The sequence below is a fragment of the Salvelinus namaycush genome, chromosome 15, assembly GCF_016432855.1.
Source record: "Salvelinus namaycush isolate Seneca chromosome 15, SaNama_1.0, whole genome shotgun sequence".
Lineage (NCBI taxonomy): Eukaryota > Metazoa > Chordata > Actinopteri > Salmoniformes > Salmonidae > Salvelinus > Salvelinus namaycush.
The window spans coordinates 23,332,213-23,352,607 of NC_052321.1; the positions used below are offsets into that span (position 1 = coordinate 23,332,213).

At 44.2% G+C, this 20,395-nt stretch overlaps 1 protein-coding gene across 1 annotated transcript in view; it reads left to right on the forward strand.

The window, feature by feature from the left end:
* Positions 1 to 3,511: 3,511 nt before the first annotated feature.
* Positions 3,512 to 20,395, forward strand: part of LOC120059999 (kinesin-like protein KIF26A) — a 132,765-nt gene continuing 115,881 nt past the window's right edge. Inside the window, exon 1 of the mRNA XM_039009074.1 lies at positions 3,512 to 3,646. Within this exon, the coding sequence (XP_038865002.1) occupies positions 3,512 to 3,646 (135 nt within the window). The remainder of the gene's footprint in view (positions 3,647 to 20,395) is intronic.

Sequence of the window (20,395 nt, forward strand, 5' to 3'; positions counted from 1 at the left end):
ACACTATATAAAGAGCTGCTGCTCACTGAAGTCACAGTATAGGCATGGATGGCTCAGATGAAACCTCCACTAACGGTAAGATAACTTTTGTAAAAATATGCCTATTTAGCTTAGGGCCTTCTACAGTAGCCTATGTTAATCTGTCAAGGCAAGGCACTTAAGTCTAATTGCTCTTGTATGTGGACCCTGACTAAAATGTAAGAAATGTATTTTCAAACTGCTCTAAAAATATGAAGTACTGGTGGTGTAATTTAGGCCTACATTGATGGCTGTAAACTGAACAAAAATCTTTGTCTGTTGCAGACAGTGCTCTTTATGCCAGTTTGGACCACCTGAAGTGACGCCTCCTTGTAGTTTGGTCTCTCTGGTGGAGTGGTTCTTAACAGTTCAACAGTTCTTTGCCAAAATTGTGAAATGTTTAGGACCACTTGATCTGGTGGACAAATACTTCCAAGGCAATAGATGGAGTAGCCTACACTGAGTATCATGAATCCTTGAGTATAGCCTAGGCTGATTAGATTGTTAATTAAGAATAGTGGATTAGACTGATTTCACGCCATGACTTCAGCATAGTTTAATCAAAGATGCCAGATATTTTGAGAAACTTGTTTTATTTTTATAACACTGTAGCCTACATTTGTACAGCAATGTTTACCTGTGTATTAACCTTGTTTGATATATAAGCATCTATCTCTCTCCCTCCCTCTCGCTCCTACTCTCTTTCTCTCTCTCCTTCCCTCTCGCTCCTACTCTTTCTCTCTCTGTCTCTCTCTTGCTCCTACTCTCTTTCTTGTCTGTCTCTCTCTCTCGCTCCTACTCTCTTTCTCTCTCTGTCTGTCTCTCTCTCGCTCCTACTCTCTTTCTCTCTCTCTGTCTCTCTCTCACTCAATACAAGTCAAATGGGCTTTATTGGCACCGAAAACATATGTTTACATTGCCAAAGCAAGTGAAATAAACAAAAAAAAGTCAGAAGAAACAAATTTAACAACAACAAAAAACAATTTGAAAATGAACAGTAACAGTAAACAGGTTTAAAAAAGGTAGACATTTCAAGTATTATATTATCAGCTATGTACATTGTTTTAGCAATGTGGAAATAGTTGTATGAAAAGTGGGGGAAGATAAATAAACAGATAAACATAGGTGGTATTTACAATGTTGTTTGAGGTCTACTGGATGGCTTTTTCTCATGGCAAGGGGCCACAAATCTTGCTTCTGTGATTGCACATTGTGGTATTTCCCCTAACAGATATGGGAGTTTATCAATGTCGGATTTATTTTCAAAGTCTTTGTGGGTCTGTGATCTGTGGGAAACACACAATGTCTCTCTCTTGCGTTCTCTCTCTCTCGTGTGCCCCCTTGTGTTATTAATGTCAATAGCCTCGTTGTGTCAAACTGTTTCTGAAGTCCAGACAAACAGCGCCTTGGGTATGGTCGCTGTCCGAGGTGCTGAAGGAAAGGGCTCATTGGAATCCAGACAGTTTGACACATTTTCCGGTGAAGGATAAACATCTTTGTTGTTTCAGAAGGAGAGTACAATGAATAGGCTATTGGTAACAAATTATAGCATCCTCGACTAAAATAATTACATTTTACACCGCTAGGAATAATGATACCAATGTTTCTATGGTAATAACGTTAGCTTTTTTGTGTTGATGTATGAATCATTAATTAAAGATTATAATCTAAAGATTATTCGCTGCATCCAAGACGCAGCTTTCTTTCCTGTGTTCTCAGCAGTGCGCCAACAACATGACCAATATTTGGTAAATGGTTCTCATGAAGCCCTGTGTACTGCGAAGGTTATCAAGTTGGATAAGATATTGAGCAGTATTAATGATATGCCAGAGCGATTTCCCTACATGCTCAAGGGCAGCAGATGTAGGGGTAGTAGTCCCATGGGATTGTGGTCCTTGGAATTTCATCAGCGGCCCAGGGTGACACAAACCTTCTCCAGTGGGGAACTGGGTGGCGGTCGGACATGGTAAATCATCTTTACTACGGAGAGTAATTATCGGTCTTCTGAAGCTTCAGTGAATCCTTCCAGTTAACAAGTCTAAGCTGTGGTTGTGGCTGTGCGTATTAGTGTGTGTTTGGTTGATCGTTTGTTTGTGGTGATGTGCATAACTGGGTCACATATAGAGATTATTATGGGCATCCCCACAACCCTAATAAGCCAACTGCATCATTTAAACCACCTTGATATCCCTCAGGTTAATCTTGCTTCTAAATCGTTTTTTATCTCAAGAGACACACCTGAATAAATAAAGGTTGAATAATATAGACAACCCAATTCTTGTATTTGAGTAAACATATCCATGAGCACACAGAATTGTATCGAATTGTATTCTTCTCTGGCATAATAATGATGAAATACAATCTTAAATCAAAATAAATTGAAAACATTCACACCCAGCAAACCATATATGTGCTTTAAAGAGACATCTTCAACGGGCATCGGGTACCAATGAGTTTATTATCGGTGATGACTGGCTGCTTATCTAATACGAGGTCCTCTGTGCACCTCAGATAAGATGTTTTATTAAGAGAACAGCCCTAATGTCCTCTGTTCAGCTTTCAAAGCACACAAAATATACATGATCTACTTTGAAATTCCAGTTAAAACTGCTCTGTATTTGATAATTATTTGAAAATAAGACATTGTTGTCTTTCAAAGTTTTTTTACATATTAACATTTGATCAGAAACTGGAAGGCAGCTAAGCCAACAGCCTACATATGTTAGCCTCGTAATGAATAGCCCCAAGATACACACACACACCTGAACGCAAGAGCTGACTCTCTGTGCACTGCACTGATCAACTCAGGGTTTTCCCTGCAAAATAATTTCATTCAAAAAAACGAGAGGATCCAACTAAGTTAAATGGATCATGGCACAAGTTTAGTTTCATCAAAGATCTCAAACCGGCTCATTGCGAAGCTGTTGGATTACGCAGGTCTCTCGTGCGTGTTTGCGTTGATAAATTAATGTTGGAGCCTCTAGCAAGTCCGCAGTAAGCGCAGCAAACGACTGACTGGCAGGGGAATTGCGCGACTGGGCGAGTGAGTGAGTGAGCGAGGAGGAAAGAGGGAGGGTGTGGGTGTGGGACTGCAAAAGGTGGTCCTCCTTAGGCACATGTGATTTCGTTCCGAGACCTACGAGCTGAAAGACCAGGCATGAGTCCAAGGATGGGTAAAAACTGACTATACCTGTGGATATAAAGGTATCGATCACGGATGGATTGTATTGGTTTGTTGTCTTGCTGGACTGCTGGCCACGCACGGGAAAGATATATTTGCGCACACGCCGCAATTGTTGGGCATTGAGTGGAGTGGTCATGGAGAGACAGTGAGCTCTCTCTGAGTCATTGTTGGATGTCCGGAATAGCTTTTGAATTGAAATCATGCAATGTTTTGGGGTCTATGAAAATATCTCCTGAAATGGAAATGAATAGACAAATATAGATGTCAATTCGATAACCCGGGGTGTGGAATATTACGCACATTTCCCTCATGGCTTTACCAAACTCCTCGGGCTCCTCTGGAGCTGACAAGCCCAACCCCAGTCTCATAGATCTGGGAACATTCTTCGTGGACTCTGATATCATATTTGGATTTACCAGTCATCTTCTGAGGAGAAAAGCAAAGGTGAGTGAGTGCACTCTAACTAACTGTAACATACTCAAAACATGAAATGTAAGCTAATACACACTACCTTGAAAATGATCATGCTAATAAATAAGTTGATAGACAAAGTGATCAGTAACGCTACAAACCTGGATTTACAGGTAGCCTAAACTACAAAGTCAATTGTCTCGGACCCTGTACATCTTAACTTGACGGGCGTCAGGTATTTCAGGACCATGAACAGCTCCCCTGATTGTCCGATGCGCCTCATCAACAATGCCAACTTCATAGCGTGATCGCTGGTTGGATTTCTCTTCTTCAAAATAATTTCAAAAACAGAAGAGAGTAGCAGGGTGGATGGTGCGTTGTGGTCTCAAACACTCATTGCTTTAATAAGCAATTTGTCTACTGTAATCGCGGCGCTCATTCTCTGGGCGCTCTCTCTCCTGTTCAGAAGGCACCGAGCAGTGATAGCCAAATATTAAGACTCGAAATCAATGACCACAATGACAGACTTGATTGGCCATAGTTTCAGATAAAAACATAATTTTCTGATTTATGACAAAATATTCTGAGTCAATTTTGTATTTGCCTTTTTGGGTGAATAGCTTATGTTATGTTTCATGTGTAATTGCAAAATTAACGTTTAGCAGTATTAAATTGACCTCATTCTGTTAACCCCATAAGGACGCCTATAATTTGCTACCAGTTGCGCTGCCAAGCGTGAGCCCACTCAACCCAGTCGACGACACAGACAGACAGTCAGACAGTCAGTCAGACAGTCAGACAGACAGACAGACAAAGGGCTGCAACTGGGTCATGTGAGGGTAGAAGGGATCCTCACAATGAAGCACGAAGCCGCTGTCGCTTACATCATCAACATCAAATATTTAAAGTTTTTTAATTAAATATTGAACATGGCCCTTATTTTGGGAAATCCATCCTGCAATCTGTGTATTTACCAAAGGATGGCGCCAAAGTAGCAAGAACGGGAAGCATTGGCTGTAAAGCTCAGTAGGTTAGGCTATGTACTGTTGACTTGTCTGTGAAGCAATGTCTAAAAATGTGTCCGCTTGTGTGAGAACAGGATACAGCCATTGACTACAATAATCTAGAATCACTATGAATATTTCAAATAATAATGTCATTAGGCTATAGAAATAACTCAGTCATTTCTCTACTGTCATGCTATGTAGGATGAGGTCTGATACCAACAGGCTCAGAGACAGTTTCTATCCACAAGCCATAAAACTGTTGAACACTTGAAGTGGACTGACCACCTGCACTTCCTCTCTGCACACATGCACTCACTCACTCACTCACTCACTCACTCACTCACTCACTCACTCACTCACTCACTCACTCACTCACTCACTCACTCACTCACTCACTCACTCACTCACTCACTCACTCACTCACTCACTCACTCACTCACTCACTCACTCACTCACTCACTCACTAATAAAAATACATTTGCCACAAAAGTAGTGCACTGGGCCTTTACAACTCCTGCATTAGCGGACCAATACAGCCGTCTGCAGCGCGGGGAAAAATGTTCTCTTACAAAAGTAATGCACTGGTCCTTTACTACTCCTGTATTCAGGGCTGGTCCTGACTATCCCGAGAAAAAAATATTGCCAGTCCGCACAACTAGAATAGTCCCAGTAAGCAAAATTATGTTGAAAAGATGTCTAAAATACGTAATTTCCAGACGTTGAAATGGAATGGATTAATTTAATTGTAAATCAAAATGACTGTAAATCGTTTTTTTTACTACTCTCACCTTTTTAGAACATTGACATGTTGATGGTGTCCCAGTATGCCAATAGCCGACTGTCAAACTGGGACAACCTATTACTGTCAAACTGGGACACTCTTCTCTGCCATTTTAATGCAGAACAAATATTTTGGGGGTTATGAAATACATTTTTTCTGAATAAAAATACATTTTGGAAATAGGATCAAATGTTCAATTTCATTTTCCTCAAATCTGCTATCAGCTAGCTTTCTAGAAAAAGCTAGCATAGCTGCACTTCACGTAGAAATATATTACCTCACCAAAATTACAAATCCTTGCTAGCTATATTCATAACCATACAGGTATATATGATGACGGTTTATTTTGCTGTATTTGACTCGGTGACAATAAAACAGTAATTTAAATTGTTGAGGGGTCAGGTCTTTTTGGTTTCATTCTACAAAATGTCCATTCGAGTGTAGTGCTGAGAATGTTGAGCTGATAGGCCTAGATGAAGTTAACTTTATTTTATTTATAGGCTATACAATTACATCTGGGCTACACCATATAATTATAATCAAATATGATGATAATGAATATAATAATAATGTTCCACAAAAATACATAAAACATGTTTGAATACATTTAATTTGTATGAAAAGTTTAAGTTTCTAGTTAAAATATTGAAATGACTCATATACTCTCTAATTTATACTTCTTTACAATAAAGAATTGAGTGTCCCAATTTGCCCGTATTGACTGAAAAGATTTGGTCTCAGCACAATTTGTGTTTGAAGAAGAGTCACCCATCCTGGTTTTAACATTTATATATTTTTTATTTTGTATAGTGTAGTAGAGTTATTAAGCTATTTAGAATGGTATTATGTTGGGTTTTAATACAATGGGATGATTATGTAAGGTGTTCTGGAAAACGAAAGTGTCCCACTTTACCAATACACACCACACCCTATGTTAGAGTACTTTTTTGACTGAACGTTGGTGGAGCGTGCAGCGATGATTCTCTCCACAGCACCCTGGAGAGGCGCTGGGAATGGAAACACAAAATATTTTGGTCCCCTGCATAAGCCAAAGTGGGCACTTCTTATCACAGGGCGGCATCAGCACTCACCTAAAAAACCCATATACCACTGGTTGAGAGAAATTCTCACTGTTTTTGTGCAGAATTATGTGAGGTTTTATGTGTTGTTGGAGGTGGGTCTTGGTCAGTTAGGCTCAGAAAAGTCAGCCCTCTTCAATCTGCTGCCATAGGCGGCCGCCTAATCCTGCCCAATTAGTGGGTCAGCCTTGCCAGCATTAGCGGACCATGTTTCCCTCTGCAGTGTAGGAAAAAAATATCAACAAAAGAAGTGCGCTGGGCCTTTACTGCTCCTGTATTAGGGGACTGATACAGACGTCTGCAGCGCAGGAAGACATGTAGCATCCATGCTACACACACATCACAATTGCTGCTACTACCAGACTATTATTTACAGTATATTGCTTATACTGCACAATTTAAACACTTGCACCCCAATCCCCCTTTTCTCTGATAGATGTCTAAATATTGAACTATAATTTGTGCTTCCCTGTATTATACTCATGCTAAAATGTTTATTGTATTCTACTGAGCCATTTACTTTATGTTCATATATCTTATATTTTATTATTGTCTTATTGTTGTTCCATTCTCGAGAAGGAACCTGACAGTAAGCATTTCGTTGGACGATGTACTGTATTCCATGTGTATCCTGTACATGTGACAAAAAAAACTTGAAACTACTGCAATGCATTGATAAAAGCAGCCATAACAATGGGCAAGTTCAGCTTTATAAATATCTAGCCTAATAACCTATAAACCTAATACAACTATCACACATTGAACTACCCTGTCTGATCCATGCACCTACGGTGTTTACGTGATTTACTATTGCAGTGTCAAATCATGCGCCAAAAAGTTTCTCAAAAGTTGTCTTGTGAACCCCACCCATTTAAAAGAGTTGATTCCCGCCCACCGTGCGCAGTGAGGACCAAAACTTCACTTCACTCGTATTGTATTGTCATGGGACTGATCCAGTGCAGCACACAACCATGGTTATTAGTCTACTCTACAGAAGTGGTAGCCAGCAGACGGTTTTGCTTTAGTCACAAGTGTGTAGGGACTGACACTTCCATTTACAACTACGCAGTTGAGTGTATGTGAGAACTACGTCTAGTGGGTATACCCAGACCTAGGAGAATGAACTCATTTTGGGGAAATGCAACTCATGGACGGGACCCTGACAACTGCAGGTTTACTGTAAGTGTTTTAGCCATATCAAGTGTTTTGCACATACAGTTAAAGTGTTCAGTTCCGATTTACAATTACACCTGTCGCAGCACACCCTTTTGTTTTGGATCGCATTTAGCCTACCTCTGCAGATTGGTAATGCTCATGTCTACCTATTCATGTTGACATTCATGCAGTTTGTCAAGGTATTCAACAAACAACTCCAGACAAGTAACGTTATGCTTCCACACCTGTGCTTGTGCGTCTACAAGTTTGAATCCATTGTATTTTCCTACATAGAAATCAATGAATCTATTTGAACTGACTTGCGTTTCTCTCCTGACGAAGGTGGAGGGTTGTCCCAGCGGAGAGTCGCCGTTCCCTCTTGATCTGAATACCAGGAAAATACTTCACTCATCCGAGTATGCGCGGTGTAACAGCCGGCCACCACCCGAGGGCGCTGGGTCGGTGACTGTCTCCGAGTCGGAGAGAAGGGACGGCAAAGGAAGCTTTTGCCAACAATGTCAAATTAATGTGACTGAACTGAAGAGGCAAGCGCTGGCCTTGGCAGACCCAAGTTCACTAAAGGTTTGTGAATACATGTTTAACTTTACTTTGAGTCTCAAGTGCTGGTTGTATTTGACCAGTAATGCAAAGTAATACTTTTCATCAATTTTACACCAAGGCTACCTACAGTTGATCAACCTGAATTGACACCACCATGACTCTGCTGATCTGTGCTCTTGGTTGATTTTTGTGAATATTGCAATGACATGGTAATAACCTCTTCTTTCCTCCCCCCTCTTGAAATGAGTCCAGTGAGGTGGGTCTTACGTTTATTATGAAGCATGTGGTAATGGGAGATCAGTGTGTGTTTGTTCACCTCATGCTCGGTTGGCGTAACAGGGACAGGCTGTCTTGTTTCCACTCATTTACTGCAGGTGATATAGGGGCAGATGGCATGCTCAGAATAAAGCGTGCTGCCACCCTCCTCCCAGTGTAGGTAGTTGTAGGCATACAGTGTGATTCTGCAGGTTTGACCCATGCCCCAGCTTTGCTTTGTGGTCCTCATCACTGATGGGCACTTCTCTGATGGTTTTACGTTTGTACCCACTGCCCATTTGCCTATGATATAGTCCAGTGCGATGGGTACACAACGGCAGGGTGAGACATGGCTGTAAGACTTGTGAGCTCTGTATTCCCAGCATGTAGTAGCTGTGGCGATTGTCAAGCAAATAACTGTCTGTCTCACGGTAATTGACCGTTAATGAATAAACACATTTGTCATCTCCTGGCTTCCACACATAGCCTACAAGCCATTTAAAAAAGTTGAATAAATATATGTAATATAACCTACACCTGCACAATAAATCCAGTATTTATTTTAGACAGGTCTAAAGAAGCATGCTATGAAGAAAATGTACTCTATTTCAGTGTTGAGTGGTTAACAAAGAAATAGGTACTCCTATATGCTTAATTTAGAGTTGTTAATGTAAATTTAGTTGTTCTACAAACGTTGGGCGGCTTTATGTTTAGATTTTTAATACATTGTAAGGCTGTATGATGAGACTCTAATGATGATTTGAAAGAAGTCCCTTGAAAGGCATGAGCTCTGCTTTGTTTTTGTGCAGGCTGTACACACTCCAATAGTCTCTCATTCACAATTTGACAAGCACTTGATAATGGCGCAAATGTCACGGAGGCATCCCCTTGTTGGCCGTAATGCACCCTAAAATAATCCATGTCTTTTGCGGCCCGGAGTGCTGCATTGTGCCCTTCTCCCTGAGTGTGCTGCGCAATCCGAAGCATCTCTCACTCACATGGCTCTCTGTCACGTGATCGGGTCTTCTCACAGGCTACAAGTCAGACACATCAAATCAAAGTTTATTTGTCACGTGCGCCGAATACAACATGTGTAGACCTTACAGTGAAATGCTTACTAACCAACAGTGCAATTTTTTAAGTAAAAAATAGGTATTAGGTGAACAATAGATAAGTAAAGAAATAAAAACAACAGTAAAAAGACAGTGAAAAATAACAGTAGCGAGGCTATATACAGGCACCGCTCAACTGCGTACATCCTTATCAAATCCGAGGTGCATATTGAAGATATTGGAAGAACTGTCCACATTTACTTTTCGTCAGCCAACAAGATGAGTAGGCCTAACAAACAGCAAAAGCACTAGCCTATTTCAATCTGCTATCCCCATAGTACAAAAGTCGACCTATTCTATTCTGTGCGATAAATAAATATTCCAAACATAGTCTGGGACAGTTGTGGGATGAGATAGATCCCAAATTAATACAATTACTAGCATCAAAAAATTTTTTTTTTAATGAAATGTGGCTGACGCAACAGATTAGAATGTTTTCCATAAAATGTTGATAAACTATTAGGCTATTTCTTCACATTATAAGCGCATCAATGTGCACATGGTAGTAGGATATAAGCGCAAATGTTCCATTAGCGGAAAACACCATTATCAAAAGTGACAACAAATGCAATTATGCATGTAATGCTTTTATTATAAAGGTGCATTTTTATGGTGTAAATTATCTTCCCCAAACTTGAAACTAAGGTGCTGCTTATATATGTCAGTTAGGCTCTACACCCTTTGTAAAACAGATTAATGTGCTTAATTTTAAGAAATTACTTGGCCACTTTAGTTGTGATACAAACCTTATTAAAACATGTAGGCCTATGGGCTGTTCTACATGAGGTGTGCAACTATGAGGCATTGCTTATTATGCTGGGCATCATTCACAAGTGATACTATATCATGGGACATGCTTAACACCCCAGCTGTCCTACAATCTAAGATAGATGCCCTCAATCTCACACAAATCATCAAGGAACCTACCAGGTACAACCCGAAATCTGTAACCATGGGCACCCTCTTAGATATCATCCTGACCAACCTGCCCTAAATTCACCTCTGCTTTCTTCAACCAGGATCTCAGCGATCACTGCCTCATTGACTGCCCTAGACCAGCACAAAATCATCCTGTAGCGTTCTGCATTAGCATTGAATAGCCCCCGCGATATGTAACATTTCAGGGAAGTCAAGAATCAATATACTCAGTCAGTTAGGAAAGCTAAGTCTAGCTTTTTCAAACAGAAATTTGCTTCCTGTAGCACTAATTCCAAAAAGTTTTGGGACACTGTAAAGTCCATGGAGAATAAGAGCACCTCCTCCCAGCTGCCCACTGCACTGAGGATAGGAAACACTGTCTCCACCGATAAATCTAAGATAATCGATCATTTCAATAAGCATTTTTCCACAGCTGGCCTTGCTTTCCACCTGGCTACCCCTACCCTGGCCAACATCTCAGCACCCCCTGCAGCAACTTGCCCACTGCCCCCTCCCACTCCTCCTTCACCCAAAACCAGACAGAGGATGTTCTGAAAGAACTGCAAAATCTGGATCCCTACAAATCAGCTGGGCTAGACAATCTGGACCCTCTCTTTCTAAAATTATCCGCCGAAATTGTTGCAACCCCTATTACTAGCCTATTCAACCTCTCCTTCATGTAATCTGAGATCCCCAAAGATTGGAAAGCTGCCGTGGTCATCCCCCTCTTCAAAGGGGGAGACACTCTAGACCCAAACTGTTATAGACCTATATCCATCTTGCCCTGCCTTTCTAAAATCTTCGAAAGCCAAGTTAATAAACAGATCACCGGCCATTTCGAATCGCACCGTACCTTCTCCGCTATGCAATCTGGTTTGCGAGCAGTTCATGGGTGCACCTCAGCCACGCTCAAGGTCCTAAACGATATCATAACCGCCATCGATAAAAGACAGTACTGTGCAGCCGTCTTCATCGACCTGGCCAAGGCTTTCGACTCTGTCAATCACCATATTCTTATCGTCAGACTCAGTAGCCTTGGCTTCTCAAATGACTGCCTCGCCTGGTTCACCAACTACTTCTCAGATAGAGTTCAGTGTGTCAAATCGGAGGACCTGTTGTCCGGACCTCTGGCAGTCTCTATGGGGGTGCCACAGGGTTCAATCCTCGGGCCGACTCTTTTCTCTGTATATATCAATGATGTCGCTCTAGCTGCTGGTGATTCTCTGATCCACCTCTACGCAGATGACACCATTCTTTATACATCTGGCCCTTTTTGGACACGGTGCTAACAAACCTCCAAAAGAGCTTCAACGCCATACACTCTTTCCGTGGCCTCCAACTGCTTTTAAATGCTAGTAAAACTAAGTGCATGCTCTTCAACCGATTGCTGCCCGCACCCTCCCGCCCGACTAGCATCACTACTCTGGACGGTTCTGACCTAGAATATGTGGACAACTACAAATACCTAGGTGTCTGGTTAGACTGTAAACTCTCCTTCCAGACTCACATTAACCTCTCTTGGGTAGGGGGCAGTATTTTCACGTCCGGATGAAAAGCGTGCCCAGAGTAAACTGCCTGCTACTCAGGCCCAGTTGCTAATATATGCATATTATTAGTAGATTTGGATAGAAAACACTCTGACGTTTCTAAAACTGTTTGAATGATGTCTGTGAGTATAACAGAACTCATATGGCAGGCAAAAACCTGAGAAAAAATCCAACCATGAAGTGGGAAATCTGAGGTTTGTAGTTTTTCAACTCTTTGCTTATCCAAGATACAGTGGAAATTGGGTCATATTGCACTTCCTAAGGCTTCCACTAGATGTCAACAGTCTTTAGAACCTTGTTAGAGGCTTCTTTTGTGAATTGGGGGCGAATGAGAGGGGAATGAGTCAGAGGTCTGCCAGAGAGCCACGAGCTGACCAGGCGTGTTCACATGAGAGAGTTAGCTTGCGTTCCATTGCATTTCTGAAGACAAAGGAATTCTCCAGTTGGAACATTATTGAAGATTTACGTTAAAAACATCTTAAAGATTGATTCTATACATCGTTTGACATGTTTCTACAGACTGTAACGGAACTTTTTGACTTTCGTCTGCACCTAGTGATCGTGCGTCATTAATTTTGATTACTGGGCTACGCGCTAACAAAAAGGATGTATTTGGACATAAATGATGGACTTCATCGAACAAAACAAACATTTATTGTGAACTGGGATTCCTGGGAGTGCATTCTGATGAAGATCATCAAAGGTAAGTGAATATTTATAATGCTATTCTGACATCTGTTGACTACACAACATGGCGGATATCTCTTTGGGTTGTGTTGGTCTCTGAGCGCTGTACTCAGATTATTGCATGGTGTGCTTTTTCCGTAAAGTTTTTTTGAATTCTGACACAGCGGTTGCATTAAGGAGAAGTGGATCTAAAATTCCATGCATAACAGTTGTATCTTTTAGCAATGTTTATTATGAGTATTTCTGTAAATTGATGTGGCTCTCTGCAAAATCACCGGATGTTTAGGAACTACTGAACATAACGTGCCAATGTAAACTCAGATTTTTTGGATATAAATATGAACTTTACCGAACAAAACATACATGTCTTGTGTAACATGAAGTCCTTTGAGTGTCATCTGATGATGATCATCAAAGGTTAGTGTTGTATAGCACACTGTATTACTTATACAACTAATATAAGGACAGGACATGAGACGGGAGTAGAAATTAACGTGGTTATTGTTTAATGCGTTTCACAGGAAGAACATTCCAAGCATTTCAACGTAGGTAAGCAAGGGGGGGTTACAGGTGCCCTAAAGGGACAAAACTAGAATATCAATACACAACAGTTAGTGATTAATTTTATCTCTATTTCTGCCTTTTGTGACTCCTCTCTTTGGCTGGAAAAATGGCTATTTTTCTGTGACTTGGCTCTGACCTAACATAATCGTTTGGTGTGCTTTCGTCGTAAAGCCTTTTTGAAATCGGACACTGTGGCTGGATTTACAACAAGTGTATCTTTAAAATGGTGTAAAATACTTGTATGTTTGAGGAATTTTAATTATGGGATTTCTGTTGTTTTGAATTTGGCGCCCTGCAGTTTCACTGGCTGTTGAAGAGGTGAGACGCTACCGTCCCACATACCCTAGAGAGGTTAAGCATCTCCAATCCAAAATTAAATCTAGAATCGGCTTCCTATTTCGCAACAAAGCCTCCTTCACTCATGCCGTCAAACATACCCTCGCAAAACTGACTATCCTACCGATCCTTGACTTCGGCGATGTCATTTACAAAATTGCCCCCAACACTCTACTTAGCAAACTGGATGTAGTCTATCGCAGTGCCATCCATTTAATCACCAAAGCCCCATATACCACCCACCACTGCGACCTGTATGCTCTCGTTGGCTGGCCCTCACTACATATCCGTCGCCAAACCCACTGGCTCCAGATCATCTACAAGTCTTTGCTAGGTAAAGCCCCGCCTTATCTCAGCTCACTGGTCACCATAGCAACACCCACCCATAGCACGCGCTCCAGCAGGTACATTGCACTGGTCATCCCCAAAGCCAACACTTCCTTTGGCCGCCTTTCCTTACAGTTCTCTGCTGCCAATGACTGGAAGGAATTGCAAAATCTCTGAAGCTGGAGTCTTATATCTCCCTCTCTAACTTTAAGCATCAGCTGTCTGAGCAGCTTACCGATCACTGTACCTGCACACAGCCAATCTGTAAATAGCACACCCGACTACCTCATCCCCATAATATTACTTACCCACTTGCTCTTTTGCACCCCAGTATCTCTACTTGCACATCATCATCTGCACATCTATCACTCCAGCATTAATGCTGAATTGTAATTATTTTCGCCTCTAGGGCCTATTTATTGCCTACCTCCCTACTCTTCTACATTTGCTCACGCTGTACATAGATTTTTCTATTTTTCTTTTGTGTTATTACGTTTGTTTATGTGTAACTCTGTGTTGTTGTTTTTGTCACACTGCTTTGCTTTATCTTGGCCAGGTCACAGTTGTAAACTGGCCTACCTGGTTAAATAAAGGTGAAATAAAAATAAAATAAATATAAATCACAAGTGATAGGATAATATTGTCACCCATCAGACTATTCTTGATTTAATCTTTACATTTACTAAATAATATATGTGTGACATTTGTTTTGATTAAGAATGGACTATTATCATGCACCTGTCTCGAAACGGGGGCAGCGGAAACAATACATGTCATCTATTGTAACGACTTTCTTCCTGGGGTGAAGTAGAGGACCAAAATGCAGCGCGGTTAGTGTTCAACATGTTTAATTTGAACATAAATGGTGAACACTTACAACAATACAAAAACAACAAATGTGAAAGTCGAGACAGTCCTATCTGGTGCAGAACACAAACACAGAGACAGGAAACAAACACCCACAAAATCCCAACACAAAACAAGCCCCCCACATATGAGTCTCAATCAGAGACAACGACTACCATCTGTCTCTGATTGAGAACCCACACCAGGCTGACATAGAAACAGACAAACTAGACACACAACACAGAATTCCCACCCAGCTCACGTCCCGACCAACTAAACACATACAAAACAACAGAAAACAGGTCAGGAACGTGACAGAACCCCCCCCTCAAGGTGCGAACTCCGGGCGCACCCCTAAAACTCAAGGGGAGGGTCTGGGTGGGCATCTGTCCGCGGTGGCGGCTCCGGCGGTGGACGAGGGCACCACTCCACCATTGTCTTTGTCCACCTCCTTAGCGTCCCTTGAGTGGCGACCCTCGCCCCCGACCATGGTCCAGGAACCTTCACCAACTCCCCTCTACAATAGAGGAGACAACTCAGGACAGAGAGGTAGTTCAGGACAAAGAGGTAGCTCAGGACAGAGAGGTAGCTCAGGACAGAGAGGTAGCCCAGGACAGAGAGGTAGCTCAGGACAGAGGGACAACTCCGGACTAGTGGTAGCTCCGGACTGAGTGGCAGCTCCGGACTGAGTGGCAGCTCATGACTGGAGGGCAGCTCATGACTGGAGGGCAGCTCATGACTGGAGGGCAGCTCATGACTGGAGGGCAGCTCATGACTGAAGGGCAGCTCATGACTGAAGGGCAGCTCATGACTGGAGGGCAGCTCATGACTGAAGGGCAGCTCATGACTGAAGGGCAGCTCATGACTGAAGGGCAGCTCATGACTGAAGGGCAGCTCATGACTGGAGGGCAGCTCATGACTGGAGGGCAGCTCATGACTGGAGGGCAGCTCATGACTGTAGGGCAGCTCATGACTGAAGGGCAGCTCATGACTGTAGGGCAGCTCATGACTGTAGGGCAGCTCTGGCAGCTCCTGACTGGCTGGCGTCTCTGGCAGCTCCTGACTGGCTGGCGTCTCTGGCAGCTCCTGACTGGCTGGCGTCTCTGGCAGCTCCTGACTGGCTGGCGTCTCTGGCAGCTCCTGACTGGCTGGCGTCTCTGGCAGCTCCTGACTGGCTGGCGGCTCTGGCAGCTCCTGACTGGCTGGCGGCTCTGGCAGCTCCTGACTGGCTGGCGGCTCTGGCAGCTCCTGACTGGCTGGCGGCTCTGGCAGCTCCTGACTGACGGACGGCTCTAGCGGCTCCTGACTGACGGACGGCTCTAATGGCTCGGGACAGACGGGCGGCTCTAATGGCTCGTGGCAGACGGATGGCTCAGACGGCGCTGGGCAGACGGATGGCTCAGACGGCGCTGGGCAGACGGATGGCTCAGATGGCGCTGGGCAGACGGATGGCTCAGATGGCGCTGGGCAGACGGATGGCTCAGACGGCGCTGGGCAGACGGATGGCTCAGACGGCGCTGGGCAGACGGATGGCTCAGACGGCGCTGGGCAGACGGATGGCTCAGACGGCGCTGGGCAGACGGACGGCTCAGACGGCGCTGGGCAGACGGACAGTTCAGACGGCGTTGGGCAGACGGGCAGTTCAGGCGCCGCTGGGCAGACGGGCAGTTCAGGCACCGCTGGGCAGACGGCAGACTCTGGCCGGCTGAGACGCCTGATGCGTGGTGCCGGAACTGGAGGTACCGGGCTGAGGGCACGCACCTCAGGGCGAGTGCGGGGAGGAGGAACAGGGCTCTGGAGATGCACTGGAAGCCTGGTGCGTGGTGTAGGCACTGGTGGTACTGGGCTGGGGCGGGAAGGTGGCGCCGGATATACCGGACCGTGAAGGAGGACACGCGCTCTTGAGCACCGAGCCTCTCCAACCTTACCAGGTTGAATGGTCCCCGTAGCCCTGCCAGTGCGGCGAGGTGGAACAACCCGCACTGGGCTATGCAGGCGAACCGGGGACACCACCTGTAAGGCTGGTGCCATGTACGCCGGCCCGAGGAGACGTACTGGAGGCCAGATACGTTGGGCCGGCTTCATGACATCCAGCTCGATGCCCAACCTAGCCGTCCCAGTGCGGCAAGGTGGAATAGCCCGCAATGGGGTAAGCACGCGTACTGGGGACACCGTGCGCTTTACCGCATAACACGGTGTCTGACCGGTACGACGCCCTCTCACTCCACGGTAAGCCCGGGGAGTTGGCTCAGGTATCCAACCCGGCTTCGCCACACTCCCCTTTAGCCCCCCCCCAAGAAATTTTTGGGTGAGCCTCTCGGGCTTCCAGCCTCTCTTACGTGCTGCCTCCTCAATCCAGCGCTCCTGGGCTGTAGCTGCCTCCTTCTCCTCCCAAGAGTGGCGATTCTCTCCCACCTTTGCCCAGGGTCCTTTTCCGTTTATGATTTCCTCCCATGACCATTCCTCCTGGTACCGCTGCTGCTGTTGCTGCTGCCCGTTGCCACGCTGCTTGGTCCGGGTTTGGTGGGTGTTTCTGTAACGACTTTCTTCCTGGGGTGAAGTAGAGGACCAAAATGCAGCGCGGTTAGTGTTCAACATGTTTAATTTGAACATAAATGGTGAACACTTACAACAATACAAAAACAACAAATGTGAAAGTCGAGACAGTCCTATCTGGTGCAGAACACAAACACAGAGACAGGAAACAAACACCCACAAAATCCCAACACAAAACAAGCCCCCCACATATGAGTCTCAATCAGAGACAACGACTACCATCTGTCTCTGATTGAGAACCCACACCAGGCTGACATAGAAACAGACAAACTAGACACACAACACAGAATTCCCACCCAGCTCACGTCCCGACCAACTAAACACATACAAAACAACAGAAAACAGGTCAGGAACGTGACATCTATGCACTTAAATAGCGAATGGAGGACGCGTTTCCCGTGGTTTATTTTCATGCCAGCCTGGTAGGCTATACTCCTGTTGTAAATATAAGCAATGTGCTTAATATTAGGAAAGTTGAGAAATAAATATAATAGGCCTAGCCTATAAAAAGCTGATGGGATCCTCATCATTTTATTGGCGGCCATCACTCTGTTTTCTCACGCAATTGCATAGCCTATAGAAATGTTGCAACATGAGCTCATGGGCTCTCATGGGGTGGCAGGTATCCTAGTGGTTAGAGCTTTGGACTAGTAACCGAAAGGTTGCAAGATCAAATCCCCGAGCTGACAAGGTAAAAATATGGCATTCTGACCCTGAACAAGGCAGTTAACCTTGAAAACAAGAATTTGTTCTTAACTGACTTGCCTAGTTAAATGAAGGTAAAAAATAAATAAAAAGTGCTTGATTAGATTTCCATATATGTTTGCATTGATCTCTTAGTGATTAGAGGGACAATAGAGTGCAGAGTACCAGACAGTTAGCAAGTTTGGTAGGCTACAAATGACCATCAGAGCTTGGAGAAGCCTAATTACCATGACTAAACAGTCATGTCAAATTTGACTGCCTTCATGACTCGTGTCCGGCAGACTGGCGATAATACGGTCACCGCAAAAGCTGTGGCTATAACTCCCCATACCAACACACCTTATTATAGAGCTGCTTTTGTCCTCTGGTTGGGTGTAGAGGTAATACATATCAAGTCCTTCTCATTTGTAGATACTGGAGTCGTGAGAGGCTGTGGGGTATTGACTCCAATTATAATGTCCCAGTCTTCCTGTGAAGTCTTTTATTTCTCTGCTCACGGCCACACGCTGTTCATGGATGTGAAAACTCAGCGTCTGAGACCGAAAGGTCTTTGGAAGTGGCTCATTGTTTTGCTAAACAATGCTTATCTCTTTATTATGTTGTCGGGGAGAGGGGTGGGGAGGGGGGGGGGAAAGGAGGGAGAAAATAAGCAAGTGGCAGAGTCTGAGGAGGAAGTTAAGTCCCAATTGACCTTCGCCATGCATTGAAAGTGTTCCTGTATGGCTCGCCCCACAATTCCCATCACTGTTAAATATAGGCCCTCAGACGTTTTGTTGTTGCTTCTGCGTGAGTTTGCCCCAGGGTTTCTTCTCCTTTATTGTCGTGTTGAGGGACGGTCTCATGCTTAGCTTGGATTACAAACCCTCCAGCCTCCTCTGAATCCCCTCAACACCTAATGTCTTATGGGAACAGGGAGATACGGGACGGGGAAAAACTTTTGGGAGGAATTGAACTTCTGTTCTGTATGTGTGGTCTAGTCTCTATGTGGGGTGGCCTAAATCATATCAGATCTCTATATATTGAAGCACCAGGTAAGTCCTCCCTCCCCAAACAGACATACACTATCCCACCTGCCAGTCCTTCTCCATGGGAACTGAGTACTCTCTCAGTTACCTGTGTGGTCCTCTCTAGGTGTGGAGGGGTTGGAGGGTGGGATGGGGGCTGTCCCTTCCTTCTCATATTATACACATGTTGATGGCTAAATAGGGTCCTAATTTTAAGGTGGTAAACAGTTAAGGCATGGTGCTCTTATTGTGCTTGCCTCATGGAATCAATTTCTCCAGCTGCAGGAGAAAGGGCTCCATTGTCCTGTTGGGCCTGTGCTGCCCACCTGGAGGCTCTGGACTTGATGTGGTGGTGGATGGATGGCTTTCACAGATTTCCTTTGGTGGAAGAGGTGATGTGTGGTGGAAAGATTGCTGTACTGGGTTATTGGTGTTCCTGGCATCAGAGCTACAGAGTTCTGCTGTACCTGTCATGTGAGTGCGGAGGCTGTTTATGTGAGAGCTTTCCCCCCTCCTTGCCCTATCCTCCTGCCGTCCCGTTTTTGTGATGAGGAAGTCAGCCTGCACCCTATACCCCCCCCCCCCGGACTTCCAGTAGACTAATATTTTGAATACAGTAGCAGTAACAACCAACATATAACATATGTAACAACCAACATATAACATACAGCATATAACATTCAACATATGCTGAATCCCTAGGCAGGGACTGGCTTGGGTAACTTACATTTACATTTACATTTAAGTCATTTAGCAGACGCTCTTATCCAGAGCGACTTACAAGTACATACATTCATACTTTTTTTGTACTTCACTGGGAAATACACAGACACAGTGAACTGCCTCAGAGGTGGCTTTCGTGTTATCCTGTTTGTCTTTCAAAGAACCCTATCAGGTCAGTCTAACGTTGTTATGACTCATTGGGGAACTTGAAGAGCTCCTGTTCTCACGAGTGTCTCTATGCTCTGGGCCACTGGCTCAGTGTCAACCTGAAGGAGCTCAGAGTAGCGGCAGCCAGCATACACTACAGCTGGGCTGGGAGGGAGACGGCTGCTGCAGTGCTGTGAGGTGTTGTCGAGGGAAACGCAGGGTCAGCATTAGAACAATGAAGGTGACAGATTATTTTCTTTATGGTCTGCTGCAGCTTGCACAACCAGTGACAGCAATTAGTATTTTCTCACTCTCGCCGACTTTAAGTACCTGTCTCATTTTCAGAGGAGCAGTTCCCGTGTTGCCAACGTCTTTTGTTTTAATATTTATAGCTGGCATGTGCCTTGTCTGACATCACCCATTCCACTTCACCTCACTTAATGCAGCCAATCACGTAATACCTACTAATCTT